Source organism: Macrotis lagotis, chromosome 1, assembly GCF_037893015.1.
Source record: "Macrotis lagotis isolate mMagLag1 chromosome 1, bilby.v1.9.chrom.fasta, whole genome shotgun sequence".
Lineage (NCBI taxonomy): Eukaryota > Metazoa > Chordata > Mammalia > Peramelemorphia > Peramelidae > Macrotis > Macrotis lagotis.
In genome coordinates, this window is record NC_133658.1 from 128,635,112 (window position 1) to 128,660,816 (window position 25,705).

Below are 25,705 nucleotides of genomic sequence, written 5' to 3' on the forward strand. Positions count from 1 at the left end.
CCAATAAACCATGCTGCCTCAGAGGCAACAAGAAAGATGTTCATTTCTCATTTAAAGCTATTTGCAGCAATGATAAACAAAGTCAGGGTGAAGATGGGTTTTAGAATTACAGAATTTTCTAGTTATTAAGGGACCTCAAAATGGACATTTAGTTCAGTTTGTCTTTACCTAAGTAGGAATATATATGTATGCATGATGTATGTATGTGTATATATATATGTATATATATACATATATATATGTATATATATATATACATATAAACATCTGTTTGAAGGTTTTCAGACTTATTACCTCTCAAACCTGCATATTCAACTCTATTGTTGTTCATTCCTTTCAGTGTCTGACTGTGATTCCGTGAACCTCTGTCCCTGGGGTTTTCTTGGTAAAGATACTGGAATGACTTCCCATTTTCTTCTCTATTTACAGAGGTCAAGTGACTTGCCCAAGGCAAGTCACTTGACCTCTGTTTGTAAATAGAGAAGAAAATGGTCTTAGAAGACTCATCTTGAGTTCAAATTCAGTTTCAGATACCAAGTCACTTAACCCTATCTGTCTCAGTTCCACAACTGTAAAATGAACATCAGGAGGAAATGGTAAACCACTTCAGTATCTTTACCAGGAAAATTTCAAATGGGATCATAAAGAGTCAGATACAACTACAATGACTAAACAATGAACAACTTCCTGACTCCAAGCCTAGAGCTCTATCCACTGTACCACTTAGCTGTCTGAATTTAGGTCAATTTTAATCATTCAAATTTTTTCCTTATATTTAAACTTGCTTTTGCAATGTCCACTCAGAGCTCAAGAGTTCTGCTCAAGTCAACAAGATTTTTTCTTCAGGTGCTAGGGATTCTAGGTATGCAAATCAAATTTAATTTTTGGGGAAGATTTCCTTGAACTTTGAAAAGTCTACTTATATATGCTTCAATGAATTATATTAGCTTTAACTCAGACATTGAAAGTGCAGAGTGAGAAAATAAGTAATCAATGAGACATTGTAGCTTAGCATATAATAAAGATATATTAGTATTATTATTTTTTTTAGGTTTTTGCAAGGCAAACGGGGTTAAGTGGCTTGCCCAAGACCACACAGCTAGGTAATTATTGTATCTGAGACCAGATTTGATCCCAGGTACTCCTGACTCCAGGGCCGGTGCTTTATTCACTGCACCACCTAGCCACCCCTCACTGCGCAACCTAGCAACCCCTCACTGCACCACCTAGCCGCCCCATTATATTTCTAATATAGTACTCTGTATATAATATATAATATGTATATATTTCCATCCATATATAGATATATTGCCATAATATAGAAAATTTTATTGGAATTTTCAAATTTTTTGGTTATGAAGTGAACACTTGGTATGGCATTAAAGAATGTCAGCATTTATTGAATTTTCCTGTTCAGGTTTGTACAGTTTAATGAACAACTCTCTTTAAAGTGGACAATTGATTAATTTATTTCATCCATATGATGGTGATCTCAATTCTTAGGACACTGAACACCACCCCCCCATTCCCCTTCAAGAAAGCAAAATGTCCCAATGGAATCAATACTTTTCAAAATGGTTGATTCAAAACAATGGCAACTGACAAAACAAATGGAAGCATGTATCTGAAGTACTGAGGTTATTCCTTGAGAGAGATTTTGTTTGTGTATGTGCTTACATGCAAGCACAGAAATATATAGTAGACTGAGTCTTGTTACATAATCTTACCGTATCACCAGGCTGTGGGCGCATCACTGAAACCCGGTCATAACCTTTCCTTATCAGGACACAGAAGGCATCCAGTTTTCCCTGTAAAGAGAACAAATGTATTTACTGATGAATAGTGACCATTGCACGTGGAACTCTAGCCATTGTTCTTCAGTAATGGGGAATACACTGGACTAACAACTCAAATCGCAGATGGTGCTATCATCTTTTATGAGGAAATAGAACTGTTCAGTGTCTCTGTCTCCCTTGATTCATTCTGTTGAGTTTCTAGGAACAATGGACAAAAACATAATCTATTATGAAGATTGCTGAAAAATCAAATCACAGATATGAGAGCTAGAAAGGACTTTTTTTAATCACTGAGAACACTTTTCTTTATTTTAGGGTTGAGGAAACTTTTTAATGACTTATTAGAATTTTTTTAAGTCCCTACTGTGTGCTAAGCACTGTGCTGAGAACTGGAGATACAAAGGATAGAGAAAGATAGCATCTGCTTTCAAAAACCTCATAGTCTAATTGAGGAAGCAACATTGGAATAACAATATACAAACAAAATGAAGACAATAAATTAGAGTAAGTCAATAAAAGGAGGGAAATAGAATTAAAGGGTTTTGGAAAGAACTTCTTATATAAGATAAGGTCATTGATCATTGAATGTTAGAATGGAAAGGTCTATAGATCAAGTCAACAAGCATTTAATAGGCATTTATTTAGTATGCGTCAGACACTGCTAAGGGTTAGGGTTATGAAGAAAGGTGGAAAAAAGTCTCTTCTTTCTGAGAGCTCACAGTCTAATGGAAGAGACATGGATAACTATGTACAAACAAGCTATAGGATATATTGTAGAAACTCAAGAAGAGAGAAAGAGAGAGAGAGAGAGAGAGAGAGAGAGAGAGAGAGAGAGAGAGAGAGAGAGAGAGAGGAGAGAGCTGACATTGAAGGAGAGCTAGAAAGGTTTTCTGTACAATATAGAGGGTAGGGTGTCTTTTTATTTTTTGTTTGTTTTTTTGGTTTTGTTTTTTGGCAGAAATCTGAACAAAGTCAGGAAAGTCAGGAGATGACAATGAGGAAGGAGTGAATTCCAAGCCTGGGGCACATCTAGTAAAAATGTCTGGTTTTCTGATAGATCTTACAAATCATATGGTCATGGATTCATAGAAAGTCACAACTGGAAAATACTTTAGAAATAATCTATTCCAACTTGTTTTATAAATGAGGAAACAGATCTAGAGAAATGACTTGTTTAAGATCTCCCAGAGTGTTATGTGCTAAGAATCAGCCCCCCCCCCCTTTTTGCTTGGTACACTTTATACAATACCTGTAAGTAGATAGGTATGTGGATAAGTAGGTGGGAAATAATTGGAGGTTCATTATCTCAGACTAAGTGTGTTGGAATAATCTAACTCAGATAAATATATAATTACCTGTATACTGCAGGTGTTAAATAAATACTTATTGCATTGAAGACAATCTTTTACTTGTTTTATAAGCAATTTGAATGCAATTTTGAGATTATAATTTTTGCTGAAGTACTTCCTGCTAAGCTAGCAGTTGAGGGCTTCCCAAAGCCAGAGCTAAAAGCCATGATGGAGAGAATTGTGGTGTCCACTTACCAATTAATTGTACCAATTTATTAAAAGAAATTGCTGAGTGGTATCAAAGGTCCCAGTGACTCTTAAAAATAAACCTATCTTTAAAATAGTGCATATAATACCCATATAATACCAACATAGTTCAAATGTTCTCAATTCATAGGTACTTGCACCCTTGAAAATTGGTCATGTATGGGACCCTCATTTTCATGGGGAAAATGCAAAAAGGCAATGGAGAATAAATTAGAGTCAGGACTAGAAAGGAGGTCCCTAAAGGATGTCTCCTTATCCTTTTTTTCACTGCTATATTCAACTGCACTGAAGGGCAGGGGAAAAATGGTGTTTATTTTTTAATTGATTAGGAGAAAGGGGATTTTCTGAAGCTTTACTTAAGAATTCTACCAATTCCTATCATCATATGATATTACAGAAAAATTTCAGAAAAAGTCCTTTTGATATCTTCTCAATTCTGGCATCACTGTAATGTCACCCATATACTGATGGCTGCAAACTTTTTTCTTGGCATGCAAAGTCTTAGGCTGGATTTCCCTGAAATAGCTGGGAAATTTTCCAAGAAGCCCTAAGGACCATTGTAGTTTCTATCATGGGACCTGAAGTGTAATCAAATTTTATCATCTCCAGAAGGAGATGTGTTTAAAGTGATGCATCTGACTATCCGCCCTCCCCCTAAGCCTGTACTTGCTATTGCCTTTGCTTCTGTTGCCTTTGTCCAACCAGATCTCCTGAGGCCATGACCTGGAATGACTCAAGACACTTAATTTTTAAACCACTATCCAGGAGTTTTTTGCTCTCCTGCCTAGGGAGCTTGTGGCTCACTGTGTCTAGCCAGTCCCAGATCTCAGACCATACATCCATTCCATCTGATTTACTACTCGGAACATTTTCCTTGACATGACTCTGCTGCTTCATGTATACTCTCTAGTCTGCCTCCTCCAGGTCAGAAAATTTCTCATGCCTTAAGAATAATAATGAAGATAGTACATATATAGCCTATATCAAATTTCTTGCTTTCTCAATGAAGGGGGGGGAAGGATTTGAAATTTGAATTAAAAAATAATAAAATTATATATTTAGAAGAAACATTAAAAATAGTAACAAATAAATACTACCATTATTTTTGAAAGGGCTTTATTTATTTTCCCTGCTGTTGTTTGTCCATTTTTGAAGAAGACAAATGATATCATGGGTGGCATCTTGGTTTTTGAGTGAATTGGTTTTAAATGAAGCAAAGTTAAAAAAAAATTGTTAACTTTTCTCTTCCAGCATCAGTAAAGTCCAGTGGCAGGATAAAAGTCAGGTTGAATAGTGATGACCTGAGATGCAGTGGATGACCTTGGGTCTTTGATATCTGATTAAACTCTAAGTTCTCCACAGTGCCTACCTTCATATCCATTGGAACAAATTGTTCTTATCTGTCCAAGTCTTCCCATGCTTGGGCTAAATATCCCCCTAATTCACTGATAGGGCCTATCAGTTACTTTCATCTTTCTTCAATGGTTTGCTGCTGCTGTGAATGCTACAGCTTCTTGGAGTCACAGGTCAGAGTGGGGAGGGGAATCAAGTGAACCCCAAAGTAGATGAGCAGCCCTAAAAAAGCCCTCACATCATGGGTGCTAGTTCTCCTTGAACAGGGGTCATTCCAGTTACTTTCTAAATCAAAACACCCTTCCCTATCCATTTTTATGTGTTGTCTCTTATTAGAATGTAACCTCCTTATGAGCAGAAACTTTCTTCTTTTTGTAGTTGTATCCTCACCTCAGTACTTAGCAGTAAATATTGTAGCTGCAAGTGGTATATTTTTTTAATTTTTTTGTTTTTTTTACAATGCCCAAGATCACACAGCTAGGTAATAATTAAGTGTCTGATGCTAAGTTTGAACTCAGGTTCTCCTGACTGCATGGCTGGTGCTCTATTCTCTGCCTCACTTAACTGCCCCATGTAAAGTGATCTTAATTAGACATTTTGCTACATTGTACTAGACACTGGGTTTTCAAATAATGAAAAAATTCCTCCTCTCAATAAGTTTTCTTTTATCAGGGAGACAGTATGTGTGTATATGTATATGTATATATATATATATATATGTAATATATGCATATAATATTATACTTATATCAAATATAATACTTTATATACAAAATAACTAAATTTCAAAAACATACAAGCTAGTGAAGGAGGGCCTCAACTATCAGTTGAGGATAAGGAAGGGCATCAGGTAGAAGGTGAACTCACATAACCTGAACGCACATTTATTTAAAGTAAATAAATGATTCAATAAGGAAGAGACTAGGAGGGGGTACCCTCCAGGTATGGTTGATGATCAGTTCAAAGGCACAGAAGCAAAAAGATGGAATGCTGTGTGTGAAGACAGCATAAAGGCCTAGTTGACTAATCACAGAGTGTGTAAAAGTTAGTCTGGCATTAAGTTGCTAATGGTTTTAAAAAAAAACAGACGAGGGGAAGCTAGGTTGTACAGTGAATAGAGTACTGGCCCTGGAGTCAGGAGGACCTAAGTTCAAATCTGAATTTAGATGCTTTACACTTACTAGCTGTGCGACCCTCGGAAAGTCACACCTCTAAATGCTTCACCAAAAAGAAAATAGAAGAATTTTTATTTTTTTCCCCTAGAGGCTATAAGGAATCATTGGAATTTGTTATGTACAGTAGCATGACATAGCCATTTCAGAGTTTAAGGAACATTATTTTAATAGCTATGGGGAGGATGGTTGAAAGTAGCAGGGATATAAATTAAGAGGTCATAGCAGTAGATAAGACAAGGTGTAATAATGGCTGAAGTATGATGGAATCTATAGGAATAGAGAAAAGGAGTTGGATATGAGGGATATTGCCTTGGTAAAAATGGCAAAATTTGGCAACTAATTAGATATATGGAGTCTGCATGTGTGTGTGTGTGTGTGTGTGTGTGTGTGTGTGTGTGTGTGTGTGTGAGAGAGAGAGAGAGAGAGAGAGAGAGAGAGAGAGAGAGAGAGAGAGAGAGAGAGAGAGAGAGAGAGAGAGAGAGAGTGTCAAGGACAGTACTGAAGTTACAAACCTTGAGGATTGAAAGAATGATGGTACCTTCAATAGAAATAGCAAAGTTTGGAAAGAGGGAGAATTTGGGGGATGGATAATGAAGTCAGTTTTGGAATTGTTGAGTCAGATACATCTGGCACATCTTGATTAAAATGCCCAGGAGACAGTAGGTGATAATAGAATTAAGAGTTCAGGGAAAAAAGACTTGGGATGAAGATATAGATCTCTGAATCACATACATAAAGATCATAATTAAACTCATGAGAAATGACAAAACTTAGCCCTACTCCATTTGTTTTTTGACCAAAAAATTGAAGTGGCTTACCCAATATCATATAGACCACTGATCTTTCTGTTGTGCCTCACCCTCTCCCTTCAAACTCTAACCTGATGTTCAAAAGACTCTTCTCTATGTTACTCCACTCTCCTTTTCTGCCCTTTGCTTATATTAATCCCTTCTCCATGTCCTAAAAAAAACTAGATTTTACTCTGTCCCTTGTTTATAGCTTATTTCCCCCATCCCATGCCTTTGCTTATACACACATGTATATGTACACATGTGTATATATATATATATATGTATATATATATATATCCCTTATAAATTTCTTCAGCTTTGTTTTACTCTTCCTTATGCTTCCCCTAATCTCCATCTTCTTGATCTAGCTCATCTTTCAAAACCTAGCTCAGCAGCTGCATTGTCCAAGAAGACTTTCCTTAGTTAAACCTTCCAAAACACTTAAGCTTTTTTAAATGATCTATTCTTTTCTTGGGTGCTATGCTTGGAGGTGACTTATTCAATGAATTTTAATAACCAGTAGCTAAGTAGGATTATAAAAAGTTTTCAGTAGTCTGGTAATCCTTCTATAAGCCTATATCCTTAGACCTTTTTAGGCAAAGAGCCACACATTCTCATTTCTTATCAGGCATATTAATAGACCACTGCATGCCAAGGGTTGTCAGCATTTAAAATTTTTTTAGAGGAATTAGAAGTAATCCTGTCACATAGTTTTAAAATGCCCTAGACCCAGGTTAGGCTCACCTTACAAAAAGGTAGAAATTAGGCTAAATTTTGAAAGATGAGAAGGAATTCGATAGATTATGTCCAGATTAATACTGGATGCATAAACTACTTCACTTAGTTTTGAAAATAAATCAGAAGAATCTGCTGAAATTTCTAAAATTTTCTTAACTTACATAATTTTCCTTGCAATTTCTTTAGATTCTTCCTTCTCTCAATGCAGGTTGCCACTTTCTCTTCAATTTAATAGTCAGAGAATTGTCTACTCCAGTGGCATCATACTAAAATAGAAATGGATCCCTGTGGGCTGCATATTGACTTAGAAAACACAATTTAACATTATCTAAACTTTACTGCATTCTTATTTCTTTTGTTAAATTTTTCCCAATTTCATTTTAATTTAGTTAGGGAGGTACTTAGGAGTGTTGCCAGCAGCTTAGTATTTGATATTTCTGGTCTAAAGCATTTATAGATTAAGTGAGTTACTCAGGTCCACAAAGCCAGTATGTTTTAGAGGTGGTACTTGAAACAGGCCCAGATTTCTTAATAATGACATTCAATAAGGATAAAGATGAATTTTGGGGTTCAAAAAAAACAACTTCATAAATATAAGAAGATGGAGGCATTGCTTTCATGGGAGACATAGGATCATTTTAAAGGAACTTTGCAATTTTCTGAAAGAAAATAGGTCCCCTCCCCTTCCTGTTGTTCAGTTCTAGTCCCAAAGCTCTCTAGTTTGTCCACCAAAATTAATGTTGCCATCTGAATAATAGATAGCCTTCATATACTTGATCTTTTCTCTGTAGTTAGGTCAAACTCCTTTGAATTGTTATGGGTCCCTTTTAGGAGGTTGTGCAATGTTTTGGGTCTTGATGCTATCAGCACAATGTTATCCACAAATAGGGGCATTCAGGGAGGACTTTATCATCCAATCCACTAGGAATGTCTCTTTGCTGGGTCTCCTATATCAAAGAAGAGAATCCTTTGGCAAGTACACATCTCCTTGTTAAATACTGACCTTGATATTTATTATCAGAGGGTTACTGAACAGGGTCATTCCTGTTAGATCTTTCAAGGAATCTCGATTGATTTTCATATATGAATGGGAGTACATTTTGTTGTAAAAGAGCTTTTTATGTAGTATTTTATTCTCCTGAATCAAATACTTTCAAGAAATTAAGCAACAATAATTTAATATCTTTTACCAATTATAAAGTAGTAATGATGTCCTGAGATAAGGATGTCCTGAGATAACTTTATTTTGATTAATTTGTGTATATAGTTGGTAGAGTTCACTTATAATATGGTTGGTAATAATTTATGTTCTCTTGGTTGCCTTTTATGATTTTAATGAATTCTGGTTTAAAAAAAAGTCTTTGGTATTTTCCCCCTCCTTCAGATATCTTCTACACCTACTCCATATCTCCCTCACAACTGTGTCACTTCCAGCATGAATCTCCTTTATATATATCCTTGGTTATGTATCCTTTACATTTTTCTTCTCTTTAGTGCAATTTGTACCCCCCCCATAAGCACATCTAAGTCTGATGCTAGGGTCTAAATATGGTAGATCCATTGTTCTCTAAAATTGTTATAAATTGGGGCAGCTAAGTGGTGCAGTGGCTAGAGCATCGGCCCTGGAGTCTGGAGAACCTGAGTTCAAATCCAACCTGAGACTGTTACTAATTGCCTGGCTGTATGACCTTGGGCAAGTCACTTATTGCCCTATTGCCTTAGATAAATTAAAAATAGATTTAAAAAATAAAAAAAATTGTTCTAAATGTTTTTATGCATTATTTTTAATTTTTATCTTCTATTTTCATACTTAAATGACCTTGGAATGACTTTGAATACTCAGATGAATGTTTTGCTAAGTTTTATTTAAGCTTCATTGTTTTTCTATGGCTTATTAGATGACTCTATTCATAATTATCCACTATGTTTCTTTGTAAAATTTTACAAATGAGTTAACCTCCCAATTCACTAGTGCCTTTGGAAAGTATCTTTCTCTCTGGCATGCGTGATAGATATTTCTTGATTGAGTTATTTTCTGAGCTGTTTTGATCTCCTTATTGAGGCATTTAATTTTCACTGGTTAAAATTCTGAAGAACATTATTATAATCAGTGTTGAGGTCATTTATGTTGCCCTTCTTTTTTGATTTTCTGTTAGTTGTTAAAACAGTTTAGTAATGAATTGTTCTAATTGTATGCTAAATCTTTTATGTTTTTTTTTTTTTTACTAAATATGTACCTGTGCATAACCTTGGGCAAGTTAGTCAATCTGATTAAGGTCACAAATCAAATCAATGATAGAACCAGAAACAGAGCCAAGGTTTTCTTGACTCCAGGTTCATTCCTTTTCCCTATGCAAATGAAGTACTCCTCCAGTTGTTATTTCGAACACATTGGCTCACTGTCATTGGTATCTTGTGTCTCTTCGGGTCACAGATATATTTTTCTTACTTTCACTTTGTCAACCTTTCTTGGTAGATAGTGAAATTAGTCTAACATTTTAAAGATGGGGGGATGGTAGGAAAGTAGGACTTTGACCTATAACTATTGGTTAAAATCTGAATTTAATATGCCATGCTCTATGGTGAATTATTCTGACTAGATTTTCCCCTTAAATGTACAAAATTAGACTACAAAGTTATGAACTTGTTGAATATTTGAAAGAATGTGAATTCTCTCTCTTTTTTAAATGAATTGGCACAATACTAATAAGTTACTGGAGAAGGGAGAAAATGTGTTGAGTATTAGCAACCCCATCTGTGAACATTTCGATTTCTTTGGCAGATCAAATATCATCTTAATATGGTACATCTACTGTGGTCATTCATGTACAAGACCCTGACAATGGCTAATGTCTTAGTGGTAGGTATGTAGATAGCATATTGGCAACACAGATAGAATATGAGTAAAATCAGATAAGGCAATTTTACAGAATCTGTACATAAAAGTAGGCAATGGGTAGTTGTGACTCTAGAAACTAGACTATCCTTCTGGGTAGCAAATTAACTTTTTTTTGGTCATTCATATGCCATTTGTGTCCTTAGCTGGAGAAGGGAAAACATCACAAACTGATTTTATTAAATTCAGTGCTCTCCTGGTTTTAATCTACTGGATGACCATATACTTGGGCATTGCTCTGAACCTAGAGGGAATGAGTTGCCTTGCTTTAATCAGAGACATGGCGTGCTATAAATGAAGTGGGGTTGTGGAGGAGCTGAGCAAAGGGAAATTCAAGCCAAACATCAGGGGGAAACTTCCTGGTCATGCAATTAAAAAAATACAAAGGAGATTGGAATGGTAAGAGAGTAAAAGCAATCAGAATTCAACGCCTTAAACCTTTAAAAATGAGACTTAAAAAAAAAAAGAGGCTGTAAAGGCTAGTTCCATTAATGACTTATGTACTACTGCATAATGAAGTCTGTCTTTTTTTTTAATCCTGCAATTTTTCTTAACATTTCTACATCCCTTGAAATATATTTCATGAAACCAGGGAAATGAATCTAGACTTTTTTTAGGTTGCATGTATCAATATTAAGCTGGTTCTCAGGTCAGAGATAAATAATCAATCTGGAACCAAGTCCTACTAGAAACCTTTCCAGCTTGATAACCAGATTACATGCACCACTGATAGAGGCTGTAAGAATCCTGTGTCACTTCCAGAAGAATTTCCCACTGCCTCCACCCCAGTCAAGAGCAGAGAGATTTATCAGCAGAATATTGGCAATTATATGATGTTTTTTTCTTTTTTGGTCTAGGAAAGTCAGGAAGACTATCTATTAAGGCATAGAAGGCTAAATAAAATAAGATCTGCATTAATGGGGAAAACTTTGTCTCATACTTTCTGAAAAAATGAAGCCATCTAATACAGTCTCCTACCCTTTGTCACCTCAACCTTACCCCTTCCTCTTCTCCCACTCCCTCCCCCCCAGTTTTGCTACAGTATTGGAAGATGAGGTGGCAAATTTTTTCCCAATATTAGCCTCTCCACTTATTCCATTGATTCCTTCCTATCTCTTGAAGGAACTCATCTCTTTTCCCCCTTAATTTTGAATCTTTTCTTATCTACTGTTTATTTTCCTCCTGCTTACAAATAGGTCCTTATCTCTTCCATCTTTAGGAAACTTCTTTTGATTCTACCATCCTCTCAGGCTATGGGTCTTTTCTCTGTTTTAAAATGAAACTCCTGGGAAAAGTTGTCTGTCCTTCTTGACAGGCTCTTTGAGTCCTTTATCAGCACCTTGTAATCTGGCTTCTGACCTCGTTACTTACCAGTATTTTCCAAAATACCAGTTCTCTATGCTGCTCAATCCAATGGTTTCTTTCTCAGTCTTGAACCTCATTGATCACTTGGCATCAGTAGACACTCTCGACCACCCCCTTCCTCCATGATATGGTGTTCTCTCTGGATTTTTGTGGCATATTATCTCCCTGTTCTCCTCTTGCTCCTCTTTAAAGTTTACAAAATGATTTCCTCTTAACAATCAGGTTGGCAGGGCAATTTTCATTATCTCCATTTTGTAGATGAGGAGACTGAGGCTCCAAGAGGTTAAATAAATTGCCCGTGGTTATGTAACTAATAAATGACAGAGCTAGAATTCATACACAGATGGCCCGGATCCAAGCTTAGCATTCTTTCCACTCTATGTGGCTGCATCTTGAATTTCACTTTATTTTTGGTATGAACTGTGATTTCATCAGTGTAGAGAATACTCAATCCAATTCAATCCAACAAGTAATTATTCAACACTAACTATAAGTTATTGCTAGATACTGGAGATACAAAGGTAGAACAAAAAAGCAATCTTTATCCTTAAAGACCTTAAATGTTTTGGGGGATATATTACATGAACATAAGCGAATATATATATGTACATTTATATAGATATATAAAGTTAATTTAGGGAGAAAGGAGTAAGTACTAAAAAACAAGGGGATAAGGCATAACTTTCAATGGGAGAGCCCTGAATAAAGCCAGGGATTCTAAGGATTGGAGGAAGTACAAGTTGGCATGGAGTCTTAAGAGTTGGAAGAGGCCTTTGAAATCATCTACCTCATCCCTTTTTCAGGGATGGAAACTGAGACCTGGAGAAGTTAAATGATTTGCCCATAATCACCCAGGTAGTAAACAGCAAAGCCTGGATTCTTGGATTCAAACACAGGTCCTTTGACTCCAAAACTATTGTTTTTTCACTTTCATGAGAGTTATTCTCTAACTTTTCTTTGTATGTTACCAACTTTTTTTTGACTTTCTCAAGAATCTGGGTATAAATTGTATTCTGTACATTCTTCCTGCTTATCCTCTCCTAGTAACAGAAAAGATATGACAGATTTGAAGATGATTTGGAGAAGTTAAACTAAAAAACATGAATTATTGGGTGGGATGAGGTGGGTTACGCAACAGTACTCCAATTTGGGAAGAGTTCTGTTTTGTGCAGGAAACTTATCTCTATAACTGCTGCCTGGACATAGTATTGTACTTTGATATATCAAGGTTTCTTCTCCAAAGTCCAGAGAGCAATTAAAGTGCATAATTTTCAGAATCCAAACTTTCCTGAGAATCAATTGAGAATCAGTTCTTTCTATCCCATCAAGTTATAGGTCTCTATCTCTCTTTCCTTTCTGGACCAAGTTCCTAGATAACATTGTTCATAATTATTACCTCTACCTAACCTCTTCTTACCTAGCCCTTATTCATTGAATGGACATGGTCAGATAAACTGAGATCTGAGAAGAATCTTAATTTAGAAAGATGTCATCCACTGCATCCTGGGTCATTGACATTCCCCTGGACTTTTCCCTTTCCATTCATTGAACTTCTATGCCTGGAGGAAAGAACAAGACTGAGGTTTTCATTCAACTTTGCCTCACTTAAATCCAATTCACATGTAAGTCAAGATATCACCCTCATTAATGTCATTGGTCACTTAGTCTATTAATCAGCAAACATTTATAAATTGTCTACTATGGGACGGTGCTAGGCACTAGGTTATAAGGATAAAAGTATTACTGGTTCATTTAGAGCAACACAATAAATTTGCTTCCTTTTTTGTGTATAAGAGCCTTCAAATGAATGAAAAGAGGGATCTCATCCTTCTCTAAGTCTTTTTCTGTGTTAAGTATCTCCATTTCCTGTCATATCCATTATTAAATGGAATGCTTTTGAATTTCCCCATGATTATAGAAGTTTGCCTTTGGATATATTCTGTCTTATCAAGGTCTTTTTAAAAAAATATTTATTTTAGGCGATAGTGTTAAGTGACTTGCCAAAGATCACATAGCTAGGCCATTATTAAGTATCTGAGGTGGATTTGAACTCAGGTATTCCTGACTCCAGGGCCAGTGCTCTATCCACTGTGCCACCTAGCTAGCTACCCCAATGTTTGTCTTTTAAAAGAGGATACTTAGAATAAACCCAATTATAGTTTATTAGAAAGGGAACATGCTAAAAATCAGAAATGCTAGATTAAAATCCAAATTCTGCTATTTAATAACAACGTGGCCTTGGGTAAGTCTTTCTTCTCTATGTAAACTTCATTTTTCTCACATAGAAAATGATGATCTCCAAAGTGCTTTCTACCTTTTCACTGTATTGACTAGGACTTGAGATGAGCTGACTGAGACAAGGTAGCATGAGACTCTTACTTTTTATTATAGAAATGCTGCTTCCTCTAGTAATGTTATCTACATTGCATTAATAATAAACGTTAACAATAACAATGAAATCATTCATTATACATATTCTAATGGTTATTTATCATTATAACTATTATAATAAAGATTAATAATTATAAATTGTTGACTGACTGAATGCTAGTTGATGCTAATTGACTGACTGAATAGTGGATCCATAATGGGCAACTAAATGTTGCTATGGAGGACTATTTGAGGCAAATGCATTGATGCCATGAAAGGCAACCTCTCTACAAAATGTACTAATATCACCATAATAGATTGAGTTCTGGGACTGAGGAAACATCTGTAGCAGTTCTTATATTCCTATGCTATATATTAACTGAAAAATACCTTTATTGGAGAATACCACTTCCTGGGAGAAGATGGCCTGCGTAAGTTGTTGTTGAGATTTCGAGGCTCGGGGAATTCATATTCCTGCTCTGGCATCTTGACACGGGCATTCTTGGCCTTTTCTAGCTTGGCCCCTTCTTCTGTGGATCCCTTTTCTCCCCACCGAACCTTAAGAAAGAAACAGAAACAGACAACCGTTGCCTTTAGAAGCCTCTTGGTTTGGGGAGCTAGGGGCTGACTCGGCAAACAAATGGGAATATGTCGGTCTGCTCCCTATAGAAAGATATCTGGAATTAGCTCTAGGTCTGACTCTTCTCTGACATTTTTATTGCCTGGGAGATCATGAAAGTTATTTTATTTCTCTTATTCCCAGTTTCTTATCTATAAAGTTGGGAAAATAATACCAGCTTCTATGTATTTTCCATACAACAACCCCTGTGTATATGAAGCATGTTGTAAATTAGATAGAAGTAATCTATAGATATAGATTATTCTGACATTTGGAGATAGCAGGAAGGGAAGAAACCCTTTCAGTGCAGTATGGTTATTCTCCAGGGCTATTGAGGTCCTGCTTGGTGGGACCCTAACCATCATAGGTTTGACAAACATTTGTAATCAATTCCCATTATGTGGTATCTAAAACCTCCAGAAGCTTGTAGTAGGTTCCCTAGGGATATGCACAACAGAAAGGAAAGAAATTTAGTGAACTCTTCAGATTCATTCTCTGCTGCTCAGAGACATCTGACTCTTTCATTCTCATTCTGGCCAACACAGCTCTACAAAAAAGGGACAATTTTGCAACATTGTAGTTCAGAAGTTTCAGTTATGTCTGATTCTTCATGACTCCATTTAAGGTTTTCTTGACAGAGATAGTGGTTTGCTATTTCCTTCTCCAGCTCATTTGACTCATAAGGAACTGAGGCAAAGAAGGTTAAGTGACTTGCCCAGGTTCTCACATCTAGTAAGTGTCTGAAGCCAGATTTGAACTCTGGGAAAGGATTCCAGATTCCAGGTCCAACAGTCTGTCTATTGTTTCCTCAGTGATCCCTTTGGAACATTAGTCCAGTCTTTTGGATTGGCCATGCTTTTATGGTTTCCCTAAAAAAGTTTCAGGAAGGAAAGGAGGCTGGTGGGCTCTAATGGCCATCACTACCTGCTGCCTCCCTGCTTTACAAATTAGTTGCTCTAATAATAGCATATTCCCCGATTCTGTTATTCCTTATGACTTTGGGAACAAGGAGAAGAAAAGGAACAGAAGATCGTGGGAGTATGGGGCAAGAAATTTGCAATTGGATGTGTATGGGAATAGAATTATAATGCTATACTTCCTATGGTCCTTTCCTCACAGGTTGCTATCTGTGAATATGGGCAGCCCAACTATAGCAGCTGATACCTAGTCTCTGGTTAAAAATGTAGAGAAAAGTAAGGTTGCTGGATCCCTGGATTTGTTGTCCAAGGTCTAGGTTAGAGACCACCTCACTATATACTCCTTAAACTGGAGCCATCTACCAGATGGAGCTTGAAAAGGTTCTTATCTTTGTAGAAATTACTGCCTTGTGGGTCTTCACACAATCTGTGTTTTCTATATCACGTTCAAAACAAATGTAGCCTGTGACTGGTTTTTTTTTTTGCTATTTTATATTGTGCCACATTTGCCTCATGATTTGATATTTTCTAAGATGTCATTATGGTAAGGGTTCCGGACTCAAACCCTGGTTCTGCTTCTTTCCAGATGTATAATTTTGGGCAAATCATTTTCTTTCTATAAGAGGGTTGGACTAAATAATCTTCAATGTCCCTTGTACCTCTATGACCTATTAGTATGATATGTCATCAGAAACTAAGTTGTAATTTGATTTAATCAGATAATATTGTGAACCTATGTTCTTACCACTCAGGGCTCCAAGGGATCTCAGAAAATCTAGCTCATTTTGGAGATGAAGAACATGAGATCCAGAAAGGCTAAATGATTTGCCTGAGGTCATGCAACTCGTTTGTTGGTAGATCTAAGATTATATCCCTTTGTTATAATGACTTCTGGGGTTCCTTTTATTATGCCAGAAATGCCTTGTATTTTAAAAGTGAGGACTCTCATCCTGAGAATTTATTGTCATATCTTTTATAAGCATGCTTTTAGAAGATTTAGTGAAAATCCAATTTACAGATAATGAAAAGCAGAGAGCTAAAGAAAGCAGAGGTCATAGATATATAATATTCTCAAATAAGGAAACTGAAGCTCACAGAGATTAAGTGAATTACCCTATAAAACATTGAAATTCAAACATAGGTCCTTTACTTCCAAATGCATTTTCTATGGTTAAAATTGCCTTCCTAATCAATGTCCAGGTTACTTCCCCCAAACTTTGTCCTTGTCTGATCCTACAATCCTTTTAAATATTTTACAAACATTTATCCTTAAGGGAAATATAATAACCTCCTTTCTACACAACCTCATGTAGTTTTCTGCATGTAGTAGAAGATAGTAAATGGCTTTATAGAACCTTAAACTTCTGAGGTCCTAACTCTCTAGGTCTTTTGTTTACTATGAATTCCCTTGTAAAATTCAACTTGTTAAAGGATACCTATGTTAAAAAGTATATTTACCTCCATCCTCTTAATGCCCCCAACTCCTCGCCCACCATAATAAGAAGCATCCACTGTTGGCCACTTTTTCTTAGGCAATCCGTCATCTTCTTCTTCCTGCAAAAAAGATGAGGCTATGGGAATTTTCTAGTGTTTCATTAAGGAAGTAAGCCAATATCTTTGTTACAAAGTGAAGTAAGGAGGTAAGGAGCATCTATACTTTATGTATAGTGTGTGTGAAATAAATTATTAGTATTTACAACACTTTTGTCAACTCAAATTGTTTCTCCATCCAATTAGAATTCTTGCATTTTATGCCCCTAATAAATGACAATGGACCTTAAGTTATCCAGATATATTTGAATTGATTCATATATCTTGAATTTATTTCTTAAAAAAATCAACCTTGATGTTGCTTTTAGTTATTTTAAGTAAAGTATGTGTCAAGGTCCTTTGCTGAGGAGGAAAAGGGGATAGGGTATGGTGAACCTTGGGAGAGACTAGGAATGGATATATAGATCTAGACAGATGATAGGTAGGCATAGAGATGATACCTGATCTCATTGAAAATGGCAAGATGCCAAGTGAGGCAATGGAGAGGGAAAAGAGAAGATGCCGTAGGAGAAAGATTTGGGGTGCAAAAATGATGGAAGAGGAAAATTGAGTCAATGTAGTAGAGGATACAAATAAGCCAGAGCACAAGGAATTGTTCAGAGTTAGCATAGAATAATTTGGACTAATACCAAAACTTTGTTTACACTTTGACCTATGATGTTATCATTATTTCATATATATAGTACAATTAGTCAATCAGTCATCAGTTATTAATTTATTAAATTTATTATTAATTAAATAATTACTATGTTCTTGGAACTATACTGAGCCAGAGAATTAAAAATATATAAAGAATAAAACAATTTCTACATACAGTTTGTATTTAAATGGGAAAGGGAGAGAAGAACCTATCATATGTATGTGTATGTGGCATTTGGATTAAGTTCAGTTAAACATAACATAGTTTGGAGGAAAGGCATTAGTAATTGAACCAGAAGGTTTCATGCAGAAGATGGTGTTTGAGTTGACTTAAAGGAAAAGAGAAGACTGGGGATGGGGGCATCAATCATTTCACTCATGACTGACTCTTCATGAATCCATTTAGGTTTTTCTTGGCAAAGATACTAAATTTGTTTGCCATTTCCTTCTCTAGCTCATTTTACAGATGAAGAATCTGAGGCAAACAAGATTAGAGTCGCTTGCCTAGAGTCACACAGCCTGTAAATTTATCTGAGTTCTTATTTCCACAGTCCTCTTGACTTTAGTTTTTTTTTTTTTTTTGAGTTATTTGGTAAGGCAATGAGGTTAAGTGGCTTGCCCAAGGTCACACAACTAGGGAATAATTAAGTGTATGAAGCTGGATTTGAACTCAAGTCCTCCTGATTCCAAGGCCAGGGCTCTTTCCATTGTGCCACCTGACTGCCCCCGTCCTGACTTTAGATCTGGTGCTCTGTCTACTGCAGCACCTAGCTGCTCACATACGTATCATAAAGGATAACTTTTACTGGGGTTGGGGAAGGTGAGAGTTTCTATATAATTAAAAGGTGATGCAAAAAAAAAGGAAAGAAAAGAAAGGAGTGCAAGTGAAACATTGAAAAATATACTGAAGAGGGGCAGTTAGGTTAAGTGATAGATAGATCACTGGCCCTGGAGTCAGGATGATCTGAGTTCAAATCCAACCTCAGACACTTAATAATTACCTAGGGATCTTGGGCAAGTCACTTAACCCCATTGCCTTACAAAAAAAAATATACTGAAGAAAACAGAAAGAAATTCAGAAAAGGAACCAGTTTTTCAGGGCAGTTTTGCTACTACTTTAAATTCTTAACATGTACTGTAAGAAAATCTGAACCACACATAAATGTTCTCGTATTATATCTATTTTTAGATACTCATTTATATATGAATAAATTTTAATATGTTAAGTATATTCATGTTTCATATACAAAGCATTAAAAAACTTGTGTTGACATGTTAATATATGTTGCCATATCATATAATAGATATAGAATGAATTTAATATACTATATTAACATGTCAACATGTTATGTTAATGTATTTCAAATGCATGATCATAAGTGCTACAAATCTCACATATATGTTTTATATATATACTGTACTGTTCTGCATATTGAAATGTTCATGTTTGCAGGGTTCATAATAAAAAAGATATTCCAAAGGAAGACATGCTTCTCTTCTCTCTTATCCTCTTTGAATCAGGAGGCAACTATTTTTTCTCCTGTACCTCAGGAATGAAAAAGAGTCCACTTAGTGCGTGCGCAGAAGCTGAGAGCCCTCACAACAGGAAATGCCAGGACTTAAGAAATCTGCTTCTCAAGCTCTTAAAAAGTAGAGCCAGTCATCTGAGTCCCCTGATTCAGTGGTTGCCTGCCAAGGGGGAAGAGCCAACAGAAAAGGCAGCCCAGCAGCCCAGGATTGGACAAAGAAGAGAGTCACAAGCTGGCTTCCTTCAGCATGGTTTTGTTTACACAACTGAGGGCTGAAGGGTTTTGCAATTTTCTCAAAGGGAAAATGCCCTTTGATGTCTTCCGTACAGTTGGCAAGAAAATAAGGTAATAGCCTGCAGCAACAAAAATATAGCCCATCATAAAGCTCATTGATAAAAGCAGCTGTACATAAGTGACTTTTTTTCTTTTGATGAATGAAACTCAGAGAGGCAATAAAGTAGAAAGAAAGAGAATGGGAATTGGAATCAAGAAGATGTAATTGAACTATTTTCTACCTATGTGGTATAGGGAATGTGAGCTTGAGGAAATCATTTCTCTGGGCTTCTCCAGCTGCAAAATAGGGGAATTGGAGTCAATGGCTTCCAAAGTCTCTTCTAGTTTAAGATATAATAACCTATCACTTTGGTTGTATCACTTCCTCTTTCTTTGGCCCCAGTTTCTTCCTTTGTTAAATGAGGATCATGGAATGTCTTCTACACAGCACTAGTAGCCTTTATACAAGGTATTGTAACAGCATGTTTTGTTAGAATAGATTCAAATATAGCACCAGTCATGTCACTTGCTCTAAAATGTCATCACTGAAGCTTTGATACACAGATGTAGTTAGCATCTAAAATATAATATGGGAATTCATGGTCCATGGTGGTCTTCAGGATAATTACAAATATTTTTATTAAACTATTTTGCAGAAAAGTTTAATGATTTGATGTGAGATATACCAAATTCTAAGTAGAATGGAATAAAATTTGACCTTCTGATTTTGAACCATACAGAACATTTTGTTTTTTCAGTCTTCCAATAAACATATCCATCATGTATTATTGCATAATAGATTTAATTGCAATTGTGCTTTATTTCCCTCAAGTTCCAATAGACTATAAACTTTTTGAGGACAGTTATTCACATAATGGATGTTTAAGAAATATTTATTGAATAAATTTAAGAATGATATCAGCATCTTGTAATCTCAGACAAGGTCATTATTGACCTTAGTCATAAGATCATAGGATTGTAATGATCACTGACTTCATGATACCCAGGACTTTGGTATTCCCTGAGCTACAGATCTTAGGTATCTTCAAGGCTCAGCTTAATGAATCAGGCTTCCTCAGGGAAACCTTAAAATGAACTTACAGATACCTTAAACAGACTCCTTTAAAATAAACTATTTTGCTATATTATGGTCTAAGGAATATCATCTATCTTCTGTCAAAGAAAAAAATCTACATTTAAGTATAATAGGCTGTTAGGAACACAATCCAGAAGTCAGGACTCTGTTTTGTGGTTGCCTATAACTAATTACCTTCATAGCACAAGAACTACTGGTAAGGGAGCTTTGTTAGCCACTGCCTCCTTTCTGACTCACAGTAAATTTGCTATGATATTCTGATATAGTAATAAGCACTTACACTTAATAACCAAAAAGGGAAAGGGTAATTAATTTATCAGGCACTTAAGGTTTACAATATGTTTTCTTCCTCATAATCTGTTATTTCTTGGAATTAGTTTCCAACTGCTTCTGTATAGACTCCTCAGAAATTTGTTTATCACAGTTCTCAGCTGTTCTCACTTGAACCTATGAGTTTCAATCTACTTCTCTAATGACTGGACCACTTTTGTCTTGGGCAACTAAGTGGAGAGTGCATGGAGCATGGGTCTGGAGTCAGAGGACCTGAGTTAAAAATCTGACCTCAGAAACTTAATGGATATGTGAACCTGGGCAAATCACTTAATCCTGTCTACCTTAGTTTCCTCATCTGTAAACTAAGTTGAAGGCAATGGCAAACCATTCCAGTGTCTCCTCCAGGAAAACACAGGGAGTCGGGGGGGGGGGGTTCATGAAGAGTCACACATAACAGAAATGACAATAACAACTATTGCCATAAGAATGTAGATTGTGAAATAGAGGGGATGTTGGTTTTCATTTAATCTAATCCTTTTATTTCAAAAGAGAGATGACAGGTCCACAGAGGTTAAATGTTTTTCTTGTAAAGAAGTTGACTGAATGAGAAGAGCTATGTTCAAGGAATTAGCATAAAAGAAACTTTTGACACAAATTTAAATTTAATGACCCTTAACAGGACCTGGAAATCCTTAATAACCATTTAGTACAAAACAAAAGGTGTAATCCAGACAGAAAACTGAATAAAGTGGTTGACAAGATGGCAGCTCCCAATGAATAAAAAATAACTTTAAAATTTTAGGAAAGAACTCAGAAATGTTTAAATTTCTAAACTTTTAAGAAATCTTAAAAGATTCTTAAGTTTTTTTGTCAGATTTTGTAAGTCCTTCTAGGAACTTTGAATTTTCAAACTTCACAACTATGAAGGGTATAGAATGAAGTATGCAGGCTAGACCTCACCAACCATGCTCTTGAGTGCAAGCCAAAATAATAATAACAGGGGTTGGGGGTGAGCTGGGAACAAGCCTCTACCCATTAAAATGAAATCCCAGGCATCTTGAGAAGATGAGGGAAGTGAAGATATATTTCAGAGACTGTCCATTTGGTTTGAAATACAAAAAATTGAACTGATTCCATGCAAATATTCCAGATTTTTATTTTCTAAAATTGTCATACCAATATATGTATCCAATAACTTATTCTCTAATTAAGATTGTCTTTCAATTTCAGTAGCAAAAGATGGGCTCCTTGAAGGCAGGAAGTGTTTAACTTCTGTATATTTATCCCTACTGCTTGTTAGTCAATAAACATTTATTAATTTCCTACTAAGTCCAGGAACTCTGCTAAGTGTTGGGGATACAAAAAAATTCAAAACACTATCCACGCTCTCAAGGAGCTGGCAGTAGTCTAAAGGACAAAACAACATTCAAAAAATCATGTACAGACAAGATAGACAGGATAAACTAGGGATCAATAGAAGAAAAATACTTATATGGTTGGTGTCAAGAAAGGCTTGTCCTAGAATCTGGGATTTTAGTAGAGACTTCCTCATCTCTATTCCTTCAGGCCAGTTAGATAGTTCAGTGAATAGAGTGGTAGATATGGACTCAGGAAGACTCATCTTAAATTCACATCAAACTGAGTTCTAATCTGGCCTCAGGCACTAGATGTATTACCCTGGTCAAGTCACTTAACCCTATTTACCTCAGTTTCCTCAGCTGTAAAAATGAACTGGAGAAGGAAATGACAAACTATTCCAATATCTTAACGAAGAAAACCCTAATTGGGGGCAAGGAGAATTGAACATGACTGAAGAATAATATAACTGAAAAAACTGGATTCCTGAGTATAGGAGGATGTTGTCTACCATGGAATCCAAAGTTTCTGTGAAAGAGATTTTGGGAGGGGTTTTGGTGGATAAATCAGATTTCCCACTAGATATGTGGCATAGATATCAACCTTAAAAGATCTCATATGGTAATGTTCAAGGTCATCAGAACTCTTTCATTTCCAGGTATAAACATCTCAACATGCCCCATGATTCTGTCCTTATAGATGAATTCTGTCCTTTGGAATTTTGGTTTGGAGGAGGTCATTCAAAACAACTACTTTTTGGTGGCTGGGGGTCCTGATGGGTCAGACATTTTTTTGATGGTGATGCTTAGTCTCCAGGAGGTAACTATCAATACATTCCATGATGCTTAATAAAACATTAGGAACATGAAAGAGTTCTTAATTGAGAGAAGTTTTGGCAAGGAGGAAAATTGAATTGGCTGGGGCATGTGTGACCTTAAAACTCCTATACACCCATGCGGACTTTGAGGGCAACAAATTAAACAAATGACATTCATCTACTTTGGCTCCTCTTTTGTCATTTGGCACTAAAATCTTGTACCATTTACTTGTACTTTGTTTCTTATAGTGACTTTTCTTAGAATTTTTTTTTGAAAAAGGTGGGGGAAATTTTAGTTTTGATCTTATTTCTCCCTGACATTGATTCATAACTTTATAGTTAATTGATGTTTGTCCTGCTACTGATGTTGACTTTTAGTACTTTGCTTCTTATTTCCAGATGTTCTACCTCCAAAACAAGCCTAGCAGCCTCTTCCTTTCTCTTATGACTGCCACCTCTTTTAGACTCCTATCATTTCACACTAGAACTATGTTGTTGGTCTCTTTGCCTAACCTCTCTTCCCTCTTTGATTCATTCTCTACACATTCTAAGTTGATATTTCTAAAGTACAAGTTGGACATTATCACTCCCTTCCTCAAGAAGTCCCAAGAGCTCATTCTTTCCTTAGGATAAAATAGAAATTCCTCTGTTTGGCATTTAAAGTCCTTTGCAATATGACCCCAAATTATTTTCTCAGGCTTATTGCATGCCTCTCTATGCTTTGCTTCCCTTTGTATGCCATATTCTTTTCCTCATCTCCATTCATTTGTACAACCTGTCCCCATGCTTGGAATACATTCTTCCCCATTTCTGCCTCATAAAACTCCAATCTTTCTCTAAGATTCAGATAAAGTGCTGTCTTCTCATATCATAATCCCTTTGGATTGCCCTGCCACTTGGAAATTACTTTATATATACTTATAATTTTGCGTGTTTTTCCCCCTAAATAGGATGTAAACTATTGTGGGGGGAACCTATTTTGTTTTTGTATTCCTAGGACCCAGTAATAGTACTTGGTATAATGTGACTATTTTGTGAATGTTGTTTGATTGATTGTATGAAAGAATTCTTTGTTAGAAGGCTAGAATTTCTCCACTATTCTTCCTTTCCTGCTTTTTTTTTCAATAAGGTGGAATTCAATTCTTCTCTAATCTTCATCCCTTACACTTACCAGTCATTGTCTTTGCTGGACAATCTTTGTTGCATCATCAAAAAATTGGGACCCCATTAGGATTGATCTCGCACTATCTGATCAGAAGACCTATAATATGGTTTATGAGATAATACATCTACTCATTTGATCCCTCAGTTTGGAATGCATAAAATGGTAAAATTGAGCTGACTGGCAAAGCAGTGATGACTAAAGCTAGATATGGATGAACCTGCAATGTATTTGACTCTCTTATGAACAGTTAAGACTCTGATTGAGAGATGGGTGCTGTTCAAATGTTAGCTCCAGGTTTAAACATTGCCTTACAGCAAGGAACAGCTTTCCCCCAGAAAGCGTCAACAGTAAAATCCCTGCTTTGCAATGTCTACACATAGCTGTAGAAAGCAAGGATAATAAGCTAGGAGGACTAGAAATTATGAAGCAAGGAAGAAAATTGAACTTGTTAGGTATAGAGGTTAGGTGCACAAATAGAGCTTTGGAAACTTAATTCAAAGGAATAGGAGTGAGGAAAAAAAAGGTGGTGGGGCATTAAGAGAATATAGGAATGAGGAACCAGGATCCAAACGGGTAGGTTTTCTATAGAACATTTATTTAAGCAGGAACAGAAATAATGTTTGTTTTTTCTAATCAGGTTAAAGTACAGATTAGTGATTAGAGAAAGGGAATAAATTAAAATGTGGGGGAACATCATAAACCTAGCATGAAGGCCAGTATAGTAGTCAGGATGGAGGTAAGAGAAAGGGAATTTCAATTATCAACTTTTTGTTGGATCTCTCTTTCTGCTCAAAGCAGAGGCTGTAATGATTTTTTGACTCAATTTAAACATAATTTCATCCATCAGAAAGTGGAGGAACCAATCAAGGAGACTTTCTATTCTGAAATTGATAATCACAAAACACAAAGGAAGTAGTTGCTGGATTAGAAATGATGGGAACAGGGGAGAGGATTTTAGGAAGATGGCTGAGTAGGTAAGAAAATTCAGCGCCCTTCAGATTTCCTCCACAAAAAAAGACAAAAGATCACCTCAGGGTGAAAGTAGAGGACAAAAAATAGAGGGACAAGAGTGGGGGCAGAACAGAGAACCCTGAGGTAAGTGTAAACAACTCCTGCCTAATTACACTGAAGCAGCAAATAAGAGTCCTGGGAGCAACTGAGTTAGGAGATAACCTCAGCCTCAGTCACAAGAATTCTCACCTACTGGACAGTTTGGGGAGTTGGGGATATGAGAGGTGGAAGAGTGAGGGAACCTTTGCTGATAAGGGATACTAAGTCCAGTTGTGCTGCCCAGATATTACTCTGGCTGAGAAGGAAACAACACACATAAGAAGAGGAGTCAGGGAATGTTGCTGGCTGTGGACACTTACAGGAGAACTGACTTTTGGATCTCAATTCCAGGTCAGGGGGAGAACTGAAGATTATAGCTA

At 36.2% G+C, this 25,705-nt stretch overlaps 1 protein-coding gene across 1 annotated transcript in view; it reads right to left on the reverse strand.

The window, feature by feature from the left end:
- ANTXR1 (ANTXR cell adhesion molecule 1) overlaps window positions 1–25,705 on the reverse strand; it is a 303,869-nt gene that overhangs the window by 80,918 nt on the left and 197,246 nt on the right. The window contains exons 15-17 of the mRNA XM_074207912.1: window positions 17,035–17,130; window positions 14,431–14,598; window positions 1,728–1,808 (exon numbers count right to left, since the gene is read on the reverse strand). Coding sequence (XP_074064013.1) covers window positions 1,728–1,808; window positions 14,431–14,598; window positions 17,035–17,130 — 345 coding nt within the window. The remainder of the gene's footprint in view (window positions 1–1,727; window positions 1,809–14,430; window positions 14,599–17,034; window positions 17,131–25,705) is intronic.